Below are 17,016 nucleotides of genomic sequence, written 5' to 3'. Positions count from 1 at the left end.
AGGAAAAGACGCTTAAGGGAAATGGGTAAAACTGAGGGGGGAGAAGGACACTGAAAGGACATGGGGAAGACAAAGGGGTGGAGAAGGACGCTGACAGGACATGGGGAAGACAAAGGGGTGGATAAGGACGCTGACAGGACATGGGGAAGAGAGAGTGGGGCGAAGACGCTGACAGGACATGGGGAAGAGAGAGTGGGGCGAAGACGCTGATGGGACATGGGGAAGAGAGAGTGGGGCGAAGACGCTGACGGGACATGGGGAAGAGAGTGGGGCGAAGACGCTGACGGGACATGGGGAAGAGAGAGTGGGGCGAAGACGCTGACGGGACATGGGGAAGAGAGAGTGGGGCGAAGACGCTGACGGGGAATGGGGAAGAGAGAGTGGGGCGAAGACGCTGACGGGAAATGGGGAAGAGAGAGTGGGGCGAAGACGCTGACGGGAAATGGGGAAGAGAGAGTGGGGCGAAGACGCTGACGGGAAATGGGGAAGAGAGAGTGGGGCGAAGACGCTGACGGGAAATGGGGAAGAGAGAGTGGGGCGAAGACGCTGACGGGAAATGGGGAAGAGAGAGTGGGGCTAAGACGCTGAAGGGAAATGGGGAAGAGAGAGTGGGGCGAAGACGCTGGCAGGGAAGAAGACAGAGATGCCAGACTATGGGGGGAGCAGAAGGAAGAAGATGGGTGCCAGACCAATTTGGAAGGGGGGAGAAAGGGAGAGGCACAGTAACAGAGCAAATGGAAGATGCAGAGAGAAGAGAAATAGTGGATGGAAGGAATTGAATGAGCGCATGAGGAAAGCAGAAACCAGGCAACAAAGGTAGGAAAAAAATTCTATTTCTTTTTTTTTTTTTTGCTTCAGGATAAAGTAGTATATTAGTTGTGTTGATAAAAATTTATAAACATTAGAGACTCTAGTAGAAACCCGTTTACAAAGTATGTATTTCTTCCCAATTAATATTTCCAAATTAATAAAGTCTCTTTGCTTATTTGTAAATGGGTTTTTACCAGAGCCTTTAATTCAGTAGCATAATTAAATGAAATAACTATTTCTGAAGTTTATAGGGACGGGCGGGGACTCCTCACGGGGACGGGTGTGGATGGAGGGATTCCTCACGGGCACAGGTGGGAACGGGTGGGATTCCTCATGGAGACGGGTGGGGACAAGTGGGATTTCTGCCCCCGTGCAACTCTCTAGCTCAAACCCCTAATAAACAGAAGGTGAGGAAAAGGCAGACACGGCCTCAAGCTCCAAAGAAAGAAAATCCAGGCTGGCTAACAGGTACCACCAGGGATCAGCCTGTCAGCTGCAGACTGGAGTCTGCATGTTCTCTAAGCAGGCAGTGCTGAAGAAACTCACTGAGCACAAAGAAAACCTTGAAAAGGGACAAAAAAATTAAGAAAAAGGGAGAGTAGAACAGAAACACTCCTTCAGGCTTGTGTGCAGAAGGGAAAAACTACAGGTGGGAGTAGAGCTCTCAGTGAAGTACAGAAGGGTCAGAGAAAAAAATTCAATAATCCACTTGTCTAGAATGTCTCACCTATTGCATTGGAAATATTATCCCTGCTCTAAATCAAATTAAATTTGCTATATGTCCTTTTTTAAAAGCTTAAAAACTCAAGTGAAGTACTCCTCTGTTCATCTGTTACCTAGGTCTCCAATAAGGAAGGAACTACTTCAGTAACCAGTTCAGGAACTGGGTGGTCAGCCTGTTACCATTTGTTGGAGCCAGAGAAATACTGAGAATCTAAGGTTGCACCATGTAATCATGGGACAAAATATACAGGAGTTTTTCTCTGTCTCCATTTGGAAGTAGATGACACAAAAAATAAGTTTATTAACAGAAAAAAAACCAGTATGGGAAACATGAATGAAGACAAACACAATTGGAAATATTACATCATTATCTATCATAGTTAATTGAACATTCCGATCTTAGTGCTTACATGGGCCCCTGATTCTATAAATGGCGCCTAATGATGTAGGTACCTAAATTCATTTTTTTTATAATTGGTTAACAGCCACTGATAATTGAAAGTGCTGTTAAAAACCGATTAAAACAATTAAAAAAAAATTGGAGAGGTTTGGAAACAAAACTCTTATTATTTGCAGATGACATTCTCTTTACAATCAGAGACCCTCCCACCTCGTTGAAAGCTGTAGTAGACATTCTGACAACTTACAGACAAGTGTCAGGATTTCAGACAAATATGTCTAAGTCAGAAATTTTAGATCTTACCCTATCATATTTAGACCGCAGGTACATTTCCAGTAATTACCCTTTTAAACCTAAGGTTTAGTTTAGTTTAGTTTAAATGGGCCCAACAAACAGTACGATACTTGGGGATCAATTTAACTTAGCAAATCCGATATGTTGTATACAGCTAACTACCCTCCCCATTTGAAAGCAATTTGGCAGGGAATGGAGAGGTGGAAACATCTTGATATTTCCTGGTTAGGTAGGGTACAATTAAGATGGTGGTGCTACCGAGACTATTGTACTTTTTCTCAGCTTTACCGATCCCTTTACTTAATAAATTTTTCCTCCACTTGGAGCAAAAGATATTTGCTTATATATGACAATATAAAACGCAAAGAGTAGCTCGAGCCATGATGTATCAACCTAGGAAGTTGGGAGGAATGGCTGTTCCCCACTTTAGATATTACTATCAAGCGGCTCAATTACGTTACTTAATCAATTGGAAATGGGAGAAGGAAAAATCATGGGTATGTATGGAGCAAGAGCTATTGGGAGAATTCCCGTTTTGGGCAATACCTTGGTTTCAATATTCACAACTTTCTATTATAGCTAAGCTAAGCGATCTGATCCTATAATATGACACACTTGATTTGTGGACCCAGCTGTGTAGGCAATGTTTTGGAGATAAGATTTATTTCTTGGGTGCAGCTATTATATATATGCCTAACTTTGCTCCAAGTGATGTTGATATGGCCTACCACATATGGGGTAAGAAAGGACTCAAAACATTGGATCAATTACTGGATGATGGGAAAGTTATCCCTTTTGAAATATTGGTGGAAGAATATGGTCTTCTACCAAGAGATCTATTTTTTTTTATAAACAAATTGAAAGTTTTATTAGGAAAGTGGTCCTTAAAGAAGTCATCACTGAAAAATCAAATTTAGGTAGGGCTATAATAAAAGAAAGTGGGAAAGACAGTATTACAAGATTATATAATGCACAATTGGAGCATCTTCACCCACCTTTGAAATATAGGTGCCGCTGGGAAAAGATCATTGGTAAACATTATACTGATAAGGAATGATCTAAAATAATGCACTCCCTTTTATATGGCATCATAGCTAGCAATATGATAGAAAATGGCTATAAGATGTTATACTGCTGGTATTATACTCCAGCCCGATTACGAGCCATGTATGGGAAAGGAACAGATAAATGTTGGAGAGGATGTGGGGAAGTAGGTACGTTTGAACATGTATGGTGGTATTGTATAAAGGCACAAACATACTGGGATAGAGTGATATCCTTTATAGAAGAAGTGCTAGGAATTCCAATACCTAAGACTATAGGGTGCTGTTTGTTAAACATAGGACCAGCTGGTTTGCCAATCAAATAGCAAAGATGGATACATTTGATAATGATAGCAGGGTGACTGGTCTTGACATCGGCTTGGAAACAGCCAGATTTACCAGCACTTCAAATACTGCGGTTTAAAGTTCAGTACAAACAGCAAATGTCAAAATTAACTGCTCTCCGAAGAAATCAGATATACAGATACATTACTATTTGGGGTATGTATGAAAATTGGATTAATCTCCAGAGGAACAGCACTGTTGATTTCTAAATTAAAGCTTATCACACCAGTATAATTCATGAATCTCCTGCACACCTCCCCTTACCGGGGTGGGAAGCTGGAGGTGAAGGAGGAAGGGAGGGTTATAGAAGTTTTCTATTTTTTCTGTTAAATTGATATTTTCCGTATGTATTAAGAAATTAGATATAAAAGGAATTAATGTATATTTAAAGATTGATTATATAAGATTAATGTTTTAAAATATTTGAATTATCAATAAAGTGCTTTTGAGAACAAACAAAAAAATTGGATGAGTCTACACCAATGCACTTAACCAAAAATTAGATGTGGTTAGGGGCAGAGTTTGGGCATGGATTGAGTTAGGCACTGGCATTCTGGACTTACTGGAGAAAAGAATTTTAAAGTTTAATAGATAGATCAAAAGGTAAAAAAATAAATATTTATATTCAAGTGCCTATGTATATCAAACATTTTGAAAACCAAAGACCCCCAAATATTTCATACTTCATTTAGGAAATTATACAATGCATGTTGTAAAATGCTTTTAAGAGCCTTATATTCATTTATAAGGCCAATTAGCTCATTGCAGATTTAGCAATAGAAAACCATTATACACCACTGACATTTGATATTAACATCTTTACCATAGCACAACAAAGACACTGTCTTTATGAAAATGTAGATAGATTTGCTTAAACAGGATTAATTGCAACACAGTTGAAAAAATAACTCCATCTGCATGAATCTGTGTACAATACTGGTCCAAACTTATTAGTGACTATTCTTTTGGTGACTGCATTTTTATTTAGCCTTGTGGGTATTTTTAACAATTCATTAACATCAAAACAGAATCAGTACACATTTACCTCTTTCTTTCGATTTTTTAGTACATTTTGAAACTTAGACATCTCCTTCTCCTGTTCTGATTTAATCCGCTTTGCCTCATCTCGCAAGCGGGTCGTGTGTTCCTGTTCTAGACGCTCTATGGTTTGCTTTTGCTGCTTTTCTAGGTTTTCAATCTCTTGATCATATTGACGCTTTTTACCCTGCAAAATGATGAATGCTGTCAAGAATTATCCTTTTCCATAAAGCACAGTTACTTACCGTAACAGGTGTTATCCAGGGACAGCAGGCAGATATTCTTGACTGATGGGTGACGGCACCGACGGAGCCCCGGTACGGACAATTTTAGAGTGATCTCACTCTAAGAACTTTTAGAAAGTTCTAGCTCGGCCGCACCGCGCACGCGCGAGTGCCTTCCCGCCCGACAGAGGCGCGCGGTCCCTCAGTTAGTATAAGCCAGCTAAGAAGCCAACCCGGGGAGGTGGGTGGGACGCAAGAATATCTGCCTGCTGTCCCTGGATAACACCTGTTACGGTAAGTAACTGTGCTTTATCCCAGGACAAGCAGGCAGCATATTCTTGACTGATGGGTGACCTCCAAGCTAACAAAAAGAGGGATGGAGGGAAGGTTGGCCATTAGGAAAACAAATTTTGTAAAACAGATTGGCCGAAGTGACCATCCCTTCTGGAGAATGCATCCAGACAATAATGAGATGTAAAAGTGTGAACTGAGGACCAAGTAGCAGCCTTGCAGATTTCCTCAATAGGAGTGGAACGGAGGAAAGCTACAGATGCTGCCATTGCTCTGACTTTATGGGCTGTGACGGAACCTTCCAGTGTCAGTCCGGTCTGAGCATAACAGAATGAAATGCACGCTGCTAGCCAATTAGACAACGTGCGTTTAGAAACGGGGCGTCCCAAATTATTCGGATCAAAGGACAGAAAAAGTTGGGGAACTGATCTGTGGGGTTTCGTACGCTCCAGATAGTAAGCAAGAGCCCTTTTACAATCCAAAGTATGCAGAGCTTGTTCCCCAGAATGAGAATGAGGTTTTGGAAAGAAAACAGGTAGAACAATGGATTGGTTGAGATGAAATTCAGAAACAACCTTAGGGAGAAACTTTGGATGTGTACGCAGAACTACCTTGTCATGGTGAAAAACCGTAAAAGGTGGATCTGCAACCAGTGCATGAAGCTCACTGACTCTCCTGGCAGAGGTAAGAGCAATAAGGAAAAGTACCTTCCAAGTGAGAAACTTGAAAGGAGAGGTAGCCAAAGGTTCAAATGGAGGCTTCATTAAAGCGGAAAGAACTACATTGAGATCCCAGATAACCGGAGGGGCTTTAAGAGGTGGTTTCACATTGAAAAGCCCACGCATGAACCTGGACACCAGGGGATGAGCTGAAAGAAGTTTTCCATGGACTGGCTCATGAAAAGCTGCAATGGCACTGAGGTGGACTCTGATGGAAGAGGACTTAAGGCCAGAGTCAGACAAAGAAAGTAAATAATCCAACAACGTCTCCACTGCCAGGGAAGTGGGATCAAGATGATGAAGAAGACACCAGGAAGAAAATCTCGTCCACTTTTGATGGTAACATTGCAGAGTGGCTGGTTTCCTGGAGGCATCCAGAATGGAACGAACGGGCTGAGACAAAAGAGTATCAGTCGAAGTCAGCCCGAGAGATACCAAGCTGTCAGGTGTAGAGACTGGAGGTTGGGATGTAGAAGGGTTTCCTGCTGTTGCGTAAGCAGAGATGGAAACAGAGGAAGAAGAAAGGGTTCCCTGGAACTGAGTTGAAGTAGAAGGGAGAACCAATGTTGCCTGGGCCACCTCGGAGCAATCAGAATCATGGTGGCTCGTTCCCTCTTGAGCTTGAACAAGGTTCTCAACATGAGAGGCAGAGGAGGGAAGGCATACAGGAATAGATCCGACCAGTCGAGGAGAAAAGCATCCGCTGCCAGACGGTGCGGAGAGTAAAGTCTGGAGCAGAATAGGGGCAGCTGATGATTGTGAGGAGCTGCAAAGAGGTCTATCTGAGGAGTGCCCCATTGAGTGAAGATAGACTGCAGAGTTACAGGATCGAGTGTCCACTCGTGAGGTTGGAGAATTCTGCTGAGTTTGTCCGCTAAAGAATTCTGTGCCCCCTGAATGTATATAGCTTTCAGGAAGAGATGGTGATCTATGGCCCAAGTCCAGATCTTTTGGGCTTCCTGGCATAAAAGGCGAGAGCCTGTCCCACCCTGTTTGTTGATGTAGTACATCGCAACCTGATTGTCTGTGCACAACAGAAGGACCTGAGGAAAGAGAAGATGTTGGAAGGCCTTGAGGGCATAAAACATTGCTCTGAGTTCCAGGAAATTGATTTGATGCTTCTTTTCCTGGGCTGTCCAAAGACCTTGAGTCTGGAACTCGTTCAAGTGAGCACCCCATGCATACAGAGAGGCGTCGGTGGTGATGACTAGTTGATGAGGAGGCTGATGGAACAGAAGACCTCTGGATAGATTTGAGGATACCAACCACCATTGAAGAGACTGACGAAGAGATGATGTCACAGATATGTGTCGTGAACAAGGATCCGACGCTTGGGACCACTGAGTAGCAAGGGTCCATTGAGGAGTGCTCAGGTGAAGACGTGCGTGAGGTGTGACATGAACTGTGGATGCCATGTGCCCCAAAAGTACCATCATGTGTCTGGCTGAGATGGAAGGAAGTGAAAGCACCTGCTGACATAGAGACCGAAGGGTCTGAAGACGATTGGATGGTAGGAAAGCTCTCATTAGGAGAGTATCCAGGATCGCTCCAATGAATTGAAGTCTTTGAGTGGGGATGAGATGAGATTTGGGTAGATTGATCTCGAACCCCAGAATTCGTAGAAACTGGATGGTTTGGTTGGTGGCCAGGAGAACTGCTTGAGCGGATGTGGCTTTGATCAACCAGTCGTCCAGGTAAGGAAATACATGAAGGTGGTGAGAGCGTAGAAATGCCGCTACCACAATGAGACATTTGGTGAATACCCTTGGAGATGAGGCTAGACCGAAGGGCAGCACCTTGTATTGGTAATGACAATGATTGATCATGAATCGGAGATATGGTCTTGAGGTTACATTGATCGGTATGTGAGTGTAAGCCTCTTTGAGATCGAGGGAGCATAGCCAGTCGTTTTGATTTAGAAGAGGATAAAGGATGGCTAAGGAAAGCATTTTGAATTTTTCTTTTACCAGATGTTTGTTGAGATCGCGAAGATCTAAAATTGGTCTGAGATCTCCTGTTTTTTTGGGGACTAGAAAATAACGGGAGTAGAATCCCTGCCCTTTTTGATCTAGAGGAACTTCTTCTATAGCGTTCAGAAGGAGTAGGGATTGGACTTCCTGAATAAGGAGGGCAGATTGAGGACTGTGCAAAGCAGACTCTTTTGGCAGGCTTTGAGGTGGAAGAGTCTGAAAGTTGAGAGAGTAGCCGTGGCGGATGATGTTGAGGACCCATTGGTCCGAAGTGATTACTTCCCACCGGCTGAGGAACAGAGAAAGTCGACCTCCTATAGGCTGAGGCAGGAGAGCAGGAATAGGGATACTGGCTATACTGTGGAGAATGAAGTCAAAAGGGCTGTGACTTCTGCTGAGGAGGTTGTTTCACAGATTGTTGCTGCTGCTGCTGTCTGGGAGGCTGACGTTGTTGTTGCCTCTGACGCCTGGGTTGCTGAGCAGTGGTAGGTAGTGGACGAGCTGTGAAGCGGCGCTGATAGGCCGACTGCTGTCTATATGGTTTTGGCGGAGGAGGCTTCTTTTTATTTTTAAGCAGGGTATCCCAGCGCGTCTCATGAGCAGAGAGCTTTTGTGTGGTTGAGTCCATGGAATCCCCAAAGAGCTCATCCCCTAGGCACGGGGCGTTGGCTAACCGATCTTGATGGTTAACATCAAGCTCGGATACCCGAAGCCAGGCCAAACGGCGCATAGCCACCGACATTGCTGTCGCTCTGGATGTAAGTTCAAAGGTGTCATATATGGATCTAACCATAAACTTACGTAACTGGAAAAGAGACGACAGGCAGGTGTGAAAAGAATGATGTTTTCGTGAAGGAAGATACTTTTCGAAAGAAGCTATGGTGGTAAGGAGATGCTTTAAATAAAAAGAGAAATGAAAAGCATAATTACTAGCCCTATTTGCTAACATAGCATTTTGGTAGAGCCTCTTACCAAATTTATCCATGGCCCTTCCTTCTCTGCCAGGAGGGACAGATGCATATACACTGGCTCCTGAAGTCTTTTTAAGGGTGGATTCGACAAATAAGGATTCGTGTGGAAGTTGAGGTTTGTCGAACCCAGGAATGGGAATTACTTTATATAGAGAATCCAGTTTACGTGGGGCCCCTGGGACAGTTAAAGGAGTCTCTAAATTCTTATAGAAAGTTTCCCTCAAGATGTCATGAAGGGGAAGTTTCAAAAATTCCTTTGGAGGCTGGTCAAAATCAAGGGCATCCAAAAAAGCTTTAGACTTTTTGGATTCAGCCTCCAAAGGAATGGACAAGGATTCACACATCTCTTTCAAAAAACAGGAGAAAGAGGAAGTGACCTGTTTGGAGGATGGGTCAGGGACAGCCGAATCCTCCTCCTCTGAGGAACATTCGCCTTCAGAAAGAAAGGGTTCCTCTGAGTCTCCCCACAGATCAGGGTCCCTGACATGGGAAGAATGGTCCCGAGACTCAGGTGTCGACGTTTGCATGTGTCGGGTTTTGCGCACCGACTTACCCGACCTCATCGATACCGCGTCAGGAGATGTTATCGGTCGCACCGGTGCCGAAGTCTGTACCGATTGATGGTGAGCTCTCGGCTCCGGTGCAAGGACTGGCATCGATACCGATGAGGTTAGGTGAAGCGGTACCGAAACAGTGGAAGCGGGTAACACGGGTTCCACAATCGGTATCGATACGGGTTGTTCCACAACCGGTACCGATAGCTCGGTGCGGGCCGGCACCGGAAGGTTCGGTGTCATGATAGCAGGAAGGAGCCGTTCTAATTGCTCCTTAAGCTGCACCTGAAGGATGGCCGTAATGCGGTCATCAAGGGATGGCACCGGTACCGCTATTTTCTTCTGCGGTACCTGCGGTGCCGCTCGACGCCCCGGAGATGAGGAGCCCGATGTCGAGGGACTCACCTCTATAGGGGCGGAGCGCTTCCGCTGGCGTCTTACAGGCGGCAGGATTGGACTCACTGCACTCGAGGCCGGAAGACGGTCCAGCGGGGAAGGCTTCTTAGCCGGCTTACCTGACTGTTGAGACGCCGGTGTGGAATCACGCGGCGTCGAAGACGAGGGTGCCGACTGAATCGGTGCCGAAGCCGGAGTCGAAGGAACGGGGTCGGACATCTCGGCACCGAACAGTAATCGCTGCTGTATTTGGCGATTTTTTAATGTCCGTTTTTTTAGAGTGGCACAGCGGGTGCAAGTAGAGGCCTGATGCTCAGGACCCAAACACTGTAAACACCAGTTGTGTGGGTCCGTGAGAGATATAGGCCTAGCACACCGCTGGCACTTTTTAAAACCCAGTTGAGGGGGCATGAAAGGAAAAACGGCTTCCGCCAAATCGAAGGCCGAGGCTTCGATGGTGGCAGAAGGCCCCGCCGGGGAAAATCAAATTAAGAAAAGAAAAAATTGTTTTTTGTTTTTTTTTTTTACAAAAAAGAAAAAAGAAACGAAATAAGGCCAATTAGCCAAAAGTTTACGCGAGCGGGAAGGCAATAGAAAAAAAGTTTCAACAGCCGTTGAAAAAAACGCGTCTTCTTAGCTCCGCGGAAACTAAGAAACTGAGGGACCGCGCGCCTCTGTCGGGCGGGAAGGCACTCGCGCGTGCGCGGTGCGGCCGAGCTAGAACTTTCTAAAAGTTCTTAGAGTGAGATCACTCTAAAATTGTCCGTACCGGGGCTCCGTCGGTGCCGTCACCCATCAGTCAAGAATATGCTGCCTGCTTGTCCAGGGATAACTATTTTAATAAACAAAAGTCTTTCTTTCACAGACAAGTTCACTATTACTACTTATCATTTTTAAGCCTACTCCCTCCTGCTGCCACAAATGTTCCCCGCACTGACCCCCCCAAAACTCCTGCCCCAAAAATTGGCAGGAGATGCCCACTCACTCCTGCTGCATCAACTCCCACTCTACACTGACTCTCCCAGCCACCATGCCCCCCACTAACTGACCCCCCTTACTAAAAAAAAAGTTTTAAAAAAACCAAAAACCCGTACTTTAAAAATAAATGACAGCAGGAGGGATGTCCAGTCCCTCCTGTTCTCCAGGCCTGCAACTGTAAAATGGTGAGCCTTCCTCTTCCCAGTGCATCCTGGGATGCATGGGAAAGGGCCTTAGGTGTTTGAGCCCGCCTAATGCCCCTCCCAGGGAAGGGGCCTTAGGCACCTGAGCCAATCAGGGCCTTAGGCTCCTCCTTTTGTAACCCAGGATACAGAGGAAGGAGCCTAAGGCCCTGATTGGCTCAGGTGCCTAAGGCCCCTTCCTTGGGAGGGGCATTAGGCGGGCTCAAACACCTAAGGCCCTTTCCCATGCATCCCAGGATGCACTGGGAAGAGGAAGGCCCACCATTTTACAGTTGCAGGCCTGGCGAACAGGAGGGACTGGACATCCCTCCTGCTGTCATTTATTTTTAAAGTACGGGTTTTTGGTTTTTTTAAAACTTTTTTTTTTAGTAAGGGGGGTCAGTTAGTGGGGGGCATGGTGGCTGGGAGAGTCAGTGTAGAGTGGGAGTGTAGAGTGTAGAGCAGTGAGCTCAGCACGTACACAGATGAAAGCCTTGCTTGCTGATTGGTCCGTCGGCCCCGCCCCGCTGTGCCGCCGGACCAATCAGCAAGCAAGGCTTTCATCTGTGTACGTGCTGAGCTCACTGCTCAGCATGGCTATTTCCCGCCGCGACGCCGGACTTGTAAGCTGCACGCCTGAAAAAGAAATCATCCTGGCCCAGGTCGGTGTCATACTCCGGAACTTCTACCTCTTCCAGCAGCCCTCTCCCTTCTACCTGCTTCCGGCCACATCCCCTGCTCCGCGGCTCTCTTCGGCAACTCAGCAGCAGCGATCGACACAAGCTTCTGATGTCGGGGCCTACCCTGTGCGAGTCCCGCTTGTTTCAACTTCCTTTTTCCACAAAGGCGGGACTCGTAGAGGGAAGGCCTCGATGTCGGCAGCTTGTCTTGATCACCGCTGCTGATGAGTTGCTGAAGAGAGCCGCGGAGCAGGGGGGTGTTGCCAGATGCAGGACTCGTGGGTGAGGGAGGAGAAGAGAGAGAGAAAGAGAGAGGGGAGGGAAACAAAAGGAAATATTTCATACTGGGCTGGGCCGGAGTGGAGGGAGGGTGGAAAGATTCTGGCTACCGGGTGCAGTAACAAAGGAAAAGGGGGGAAAGCTGAAAATGGAGATAGTGACACAAAGAAGAGAAAGAGTAAGCAGGACCTACTGAATAAGGATAGAGATACAGAGGGGACATGAAGAGGAGGTGAAATAGAGACATAGAAGTAATGCTGAAAAAGTGGGGGGGGGGAGATAAAGACATTGAAAGGGCAAATGGTGAACATGGGGTAAAGACAAGGAGAGAGACAAATGAAGATTCTGAAAAAGTGGTGAGATAGGGATATAGGTGAGATGGACACAAAGAAGGGTAATGCTGGAAAATAGGTGGAATGGTAATTCTGACAAACACAGAAGGGAAATGCTGGATCAAGGAGAGATGGGGCTCAGGCTGGATGGAATGAGGAGAAATGCCTTGTTGGCCCGGAATTTCCTCTCCTACGTCAGCATTGACGTCAGGGAGCGGAATGCTGGTCAGCGGGACGGCGGTGGCTTGGGGGCTGTTCCCCGATGGCGGTGGCAGCAAACCGAATGGCTTGGGGGAGGGCACGGAGAAAGAAAGAAAGGGGGCAGACAGGGAGACAGAAAGAAGGGGGAACAGGGAGACAGAAAAAAAAAGCTGGGGGAGAGAATGAGGTCTGGAGGAGAGGAAACATACAGGAGGCTGAAAGAAAGGAAGAAAGATTGGATGCACAGTCAGAAGAAGAAAGTGCAACCAGAGACTCATGAAATCACCGAACAGCAAAGGTAGGAAAAATGATTTTATTTTCAATTTAGTGATCAAAATGTGTCTGTTTTGAGAATTTATATCTGCTGTCTATATTTTGCACTATGGCTCCCTTTTACTAAACCGCAACATCGTTTTTTAGTGCAGGGAGCCTATGAGCATTGAGAGCAGCGCGAGGCATTCAGCGTAACTCCCTGTGCTAAAACCTGCTATTGTGGTTTAGTAAAAAGGGAGGGGGTGTATTTGTCTATTTTTGTATTTTGTTACCGAGGTGACATTGCATAGAGTCATCTGCCGTGACCTCTTTGAAAAAACCCGGAATATGAAGAATTAACATTTTCTCTGCCTTTCATTGTGCTTTGTGTTTTTTTTAAATTTTATTGTTGGTAGATCATTTTGACTTAGTCATTATAAAGTAGCTCGCAAGCCCATAAAGTGTGGGCACCCCTGCTCTTACTCTGGGGCACCAGACCTCCCTCACGGCACACACACGGCAAATGGAAGAAAGAGGAGAATTTTTGGTCGTAGGGAGGAAGGTACAGAATGTGATAGGGAAGAAAAAGATGAGTGAGAAATGTGGCAAGGGAACAATGGGACAGATTGAAAGGGATGCAAGAGGGAGGAATATTGGACAGTGGTGAAGGGAATGGAGGGAGAGATGTGGCATAGTGTTGGAGAGGGGTGATAGAAGGAGAAATGTTGGGCATGGGGCTGGTGGGCAGGCACGAAAGATGAGAAAGAGATAAATGCTGGACCATGGTAGGGGGAACCAATGGACAGCAACAGAAGAATTTACAGAAGATGGGAAAGCGAAAAAAAGAAACTGGGACCAACTTTATGGAAAAATAAGTCTCCAGACAACGAAGGTAAAAAACGGAATTTATTGACTAAAATATGTTAGCTTTGGGAAATGTATATGGCAGATGTCTTTGTTTTGTGTTCAAAAGAAAAGGAAATGCATTTCTGGTTTTATTTCTACAGTGTTGAAGTACTTGTTGACCCTTGCTGTGACTGGTGGGGATCCCCAAGCACCGCCAGCAGAGGACCTCCTCTAGAGATGGCCAGAACTCCCCTCCACCAAGCGCAGCAGTCGCTGGCAGCATCCATGAGCCACTGAGGTGCCAGCATCTGTGACTCAGGGACGCTACTGCTGCCTGCCAAGCTTGGCAAAAGGGACCCCCGGCCAACTGCAAAGGAATTCCTCAGCTGACAGTTTGTGGGTTCTCATCAGCTGAGTATTTATATTTTATATTTACATTAGAGGTTCTGGTAGAAACCCATTTACAAAGTATGTATTCTTCCCAATTAATATTTCCAAATTAATAAAGTCTCTTTGCTTATTTGTAAATGGGTCTCTACCAGAGCCTTTAATTCAGTAGCATAATTAAATAAAATAACTATTTCTGAAGTTTATAGGGAAGGATGGTGACGGAAGGGATTCCTCACGGGGACGGGTGGGGACGGAGGGGATTCCTCGCGGGGACGGGTGGGGACGGAGGGGATTCCTCGCGGGGACGGAGGGGATTCCTCGCGGGGACGGGTGGGGACGGAGGGATTCCTCATGGGGACGGGTGGGGACGGAGGGATTCCTCACGGGGATGGGTGGGGATGGAGGGATTCCTCACGGGGACGGGTGGGATTTTGGCGGGGACGGGTGGGATTTCTGTCCCCACGCAACTCTCTACTTTAAATACGGTGTGCAATTCTAGTCGCTGCATCTCAAAAAATATATAGCAGAGGGGGCGTGGCTTGGAGCGCGCACGATATGGCAGCCTAACTGCAGCGCTCCCGTATCCAGGCAACAAACGGAACAAAATTAAAACTTCTACTTTTTCAAATCGCTAAAAAAAATACATAAAACAACGTCGGAGATGGCGAATATAAAGCAGGGGAAAGCTGAAAAACCTTCAACATCGGGAATATCAGCAAAAAGAACAAAAGTTACTCCCCTGTCACCATCGAGTGTGCCGTTCCCGATGGAGACTGAAGAAATCATTGAAAAGGCTGATATTATGACTGAACTGTTTAAAATAAAACTAATGCTGACTGAAAACTCCAATAAAATATCTGAAGTAAAAGAAGAGCTTCTTAATATGAAACAAGAAATTCAAACGGAGAGACTGAGAATGACAGTGCTGGAAGAAAAAATGGAGAGGTTTGATTCTTTCACACAGGAATATGACAAAGAAAAAAAAGAAGTAGCAGCTTTAAAAAATCAAATGGTGGACATGGAAAACCGAGGAAAAAGAAAGAACATCAGAATTTTGGGGCTGGCTGAAAATATTGAAGGGGGAGATCCTGTACAATTCTTGGAAAATCTTTTACCTAAACTGCTTCAGCTCAATTCAAAATGGCCGTTAGAAATTGAAAGAGCCCACAGAATCCCCACAAGAAAGCCAGTAAATCAGGCTGCTCCTAGACCTTTGATATTCAAGGTTTTAAGGTATCAACAAGCTCAAGAAATATTAAAAATGGCAAAAGCAAATAAAAACTTGAACTATAAAGGATCAAAACTGATTTTAGTTCCGGATTTTGCTAAATATACAGCAAACATAAGAAAACAATTCCTCACGTACAGACAGCAGCTGAAAGAAAAAGGATACATATATGGACTATACTATCCATCTACTATGAGAGTATCCAGTGGAAATAAATCCATATATTTTCAAGACCCGGTAAAACTGAAAGAATTTCTGACACAAAAAGAACCTATGTTTACATAAGAAACAGAACAATTCAGCTGAAGAAAGAAGAAAGAAGAAAGAAGAAAGAAGAAAGAAGATGGAAAAAAAAGGGAAAATAAAGAAGATTATTAAAAAAAAGAAAATTAAGATATAAGAAATGTTATTAACTGGAAATATAATTTATATTTATTGATATAGTGGATGCAGTATTATAATATTATTTTATTAAATTAATTATTAATAAAATATTAACATCCACAATCATTAATAAAACAAAATATAAAAAAAATAAAATATATATAAAAAAAAAAAATTATATAAATTACATGTTTTAATCAAAATAGAAAATTAATTCAATCATATAGCATATTAACTTATTATGATTAAGGAATAATGAAATGATTTACAATGAAATTATCATTAAAAATATTGATAGGAAAAATTTATTATTGATATATTGAGAATAAGATTTAAAAATGAAATATTTTAATTCATTATAAAAACAATATTTCAATTCTGTAAAAGAAAATTATAATTTTATGAAATATATACAAGAAAATAATTTGATTATTGACAGAATTAATTAATAAAATTGATATCTAAAAAAAATTTTTATTTGATTCAATTATTCAGTCATATTAATTTACTATGAAAAATAAGAAAATAAGTAATTGATTGGTAGATAATTAATAAAATATGAATTTATTATAAAACTTATTTATTGACATAAAATGTATATTTTATTCGAATATTTATTCAATTTAAATTATTATGAAGAGGATCTATGAAAATGATTGAATTGCATTATTATTAATATTAATATTCATATATTTTTATAAAAATGAATATATTTAATTTATATGAAGATCTATAGATATATATAGAGAAATAGAGCTATATTGTAATATGTTTATTTATTAAGAATATAATATTACATGTATACATGATATTGAAATTAATTTTATGAATCAAATAAATATAATTCTCAGTAAATTTATAAAATATTATAGATTAAATGGATATAATTTTCAATTATATAAGAGTGGAAGTATAAAGAATGTATTGAATTTAGAAATATGTTTTTTAAATAATATAATGAATTATTAGTTGCCTGGAGATGGAGATGTAGGTTTTGCATGACCAATGCGTGTTCCAAATCAGAATATGATAATGGGAGGGAGGGGAGGGAAAATAAGGGGCGGGATAGGATATGAATTTTTAATGAATGTGCTAGGAAATAATCTTGTAAATTTTTATAGAATATTGGATAAAACATAACTATTAATTAGATGGATATAAAAATGTATTCGCTGAATGTCAATGGTTTAAATCATCCTATTAAGAAAAAGAAATTATTATCGTTCCTTAAAAATCAAAATGCGGACATCTACTTCATTCAAGAGACCCATCTTTCGGAAATTGAATCAAAAAAATTATCTGGAGGATGGATTTCTAAATGTTTATTTGCACCGGCTTTAAAGAAAAAAGCTGGAGTGGCTGTTCTAATAAACAAAAAATGTAATGCAGATTTTAAATTAATTAATTATGATCCCTTAGGTAGATGGGTACATATCGAAATGGTTCTGGGAAATACAACCCTGAATTTATTCAATTTATATGCTCC

At 43.1% G+C, this 17,016-nt stretch overlaps 1 protein-coding gene across 2 annotated transcripts in view; it reads right to left on the bottom strand.

Annotated features, from left to right (window-relative positions):
• The window catches only part of SLK (STE20 like kinase), a 277,359-nt gene that overhangs the window by 103,931 nt on the left and 156,412 nt on the right, over positions 1–17,016 (bottom strand). For both annotated transcript variants that reach the window (XM_033941264.1, XM_033941265.1), the window contains exon 12: positions 4,661–4,840. In XM_033941264.1, the coding sequence (XP_033797155.1) occupies positions 4,661–4,840 (180 nt within the window). The remainder of the gene's footprint in view (positions 1–4,660; positions 4,841–17,016) is intronic.

The sequence above is a fragment of the Geotrypetes seraphini genome, chromosome 4 (assembly GCF_902459505.1).
Source record: "Geotrypetes seraphini chromosome 4, aGeoSer1.1, whole genome shotgun sequence".
In the NCBI taxonomy this organism is placed as follows: domain Eukaryota; kingdom Metazoa; phylum Chordata; class Amphibia; order Gymnophiona; family Dermophiidae; genus Geotrypetes; species Geotrypetes seraphini.
The sequence above is the reverse complement of the archived record's forward strand: the minus strand, read 5'-3'. Positions and strand labels throughout refer to the sequence as shown.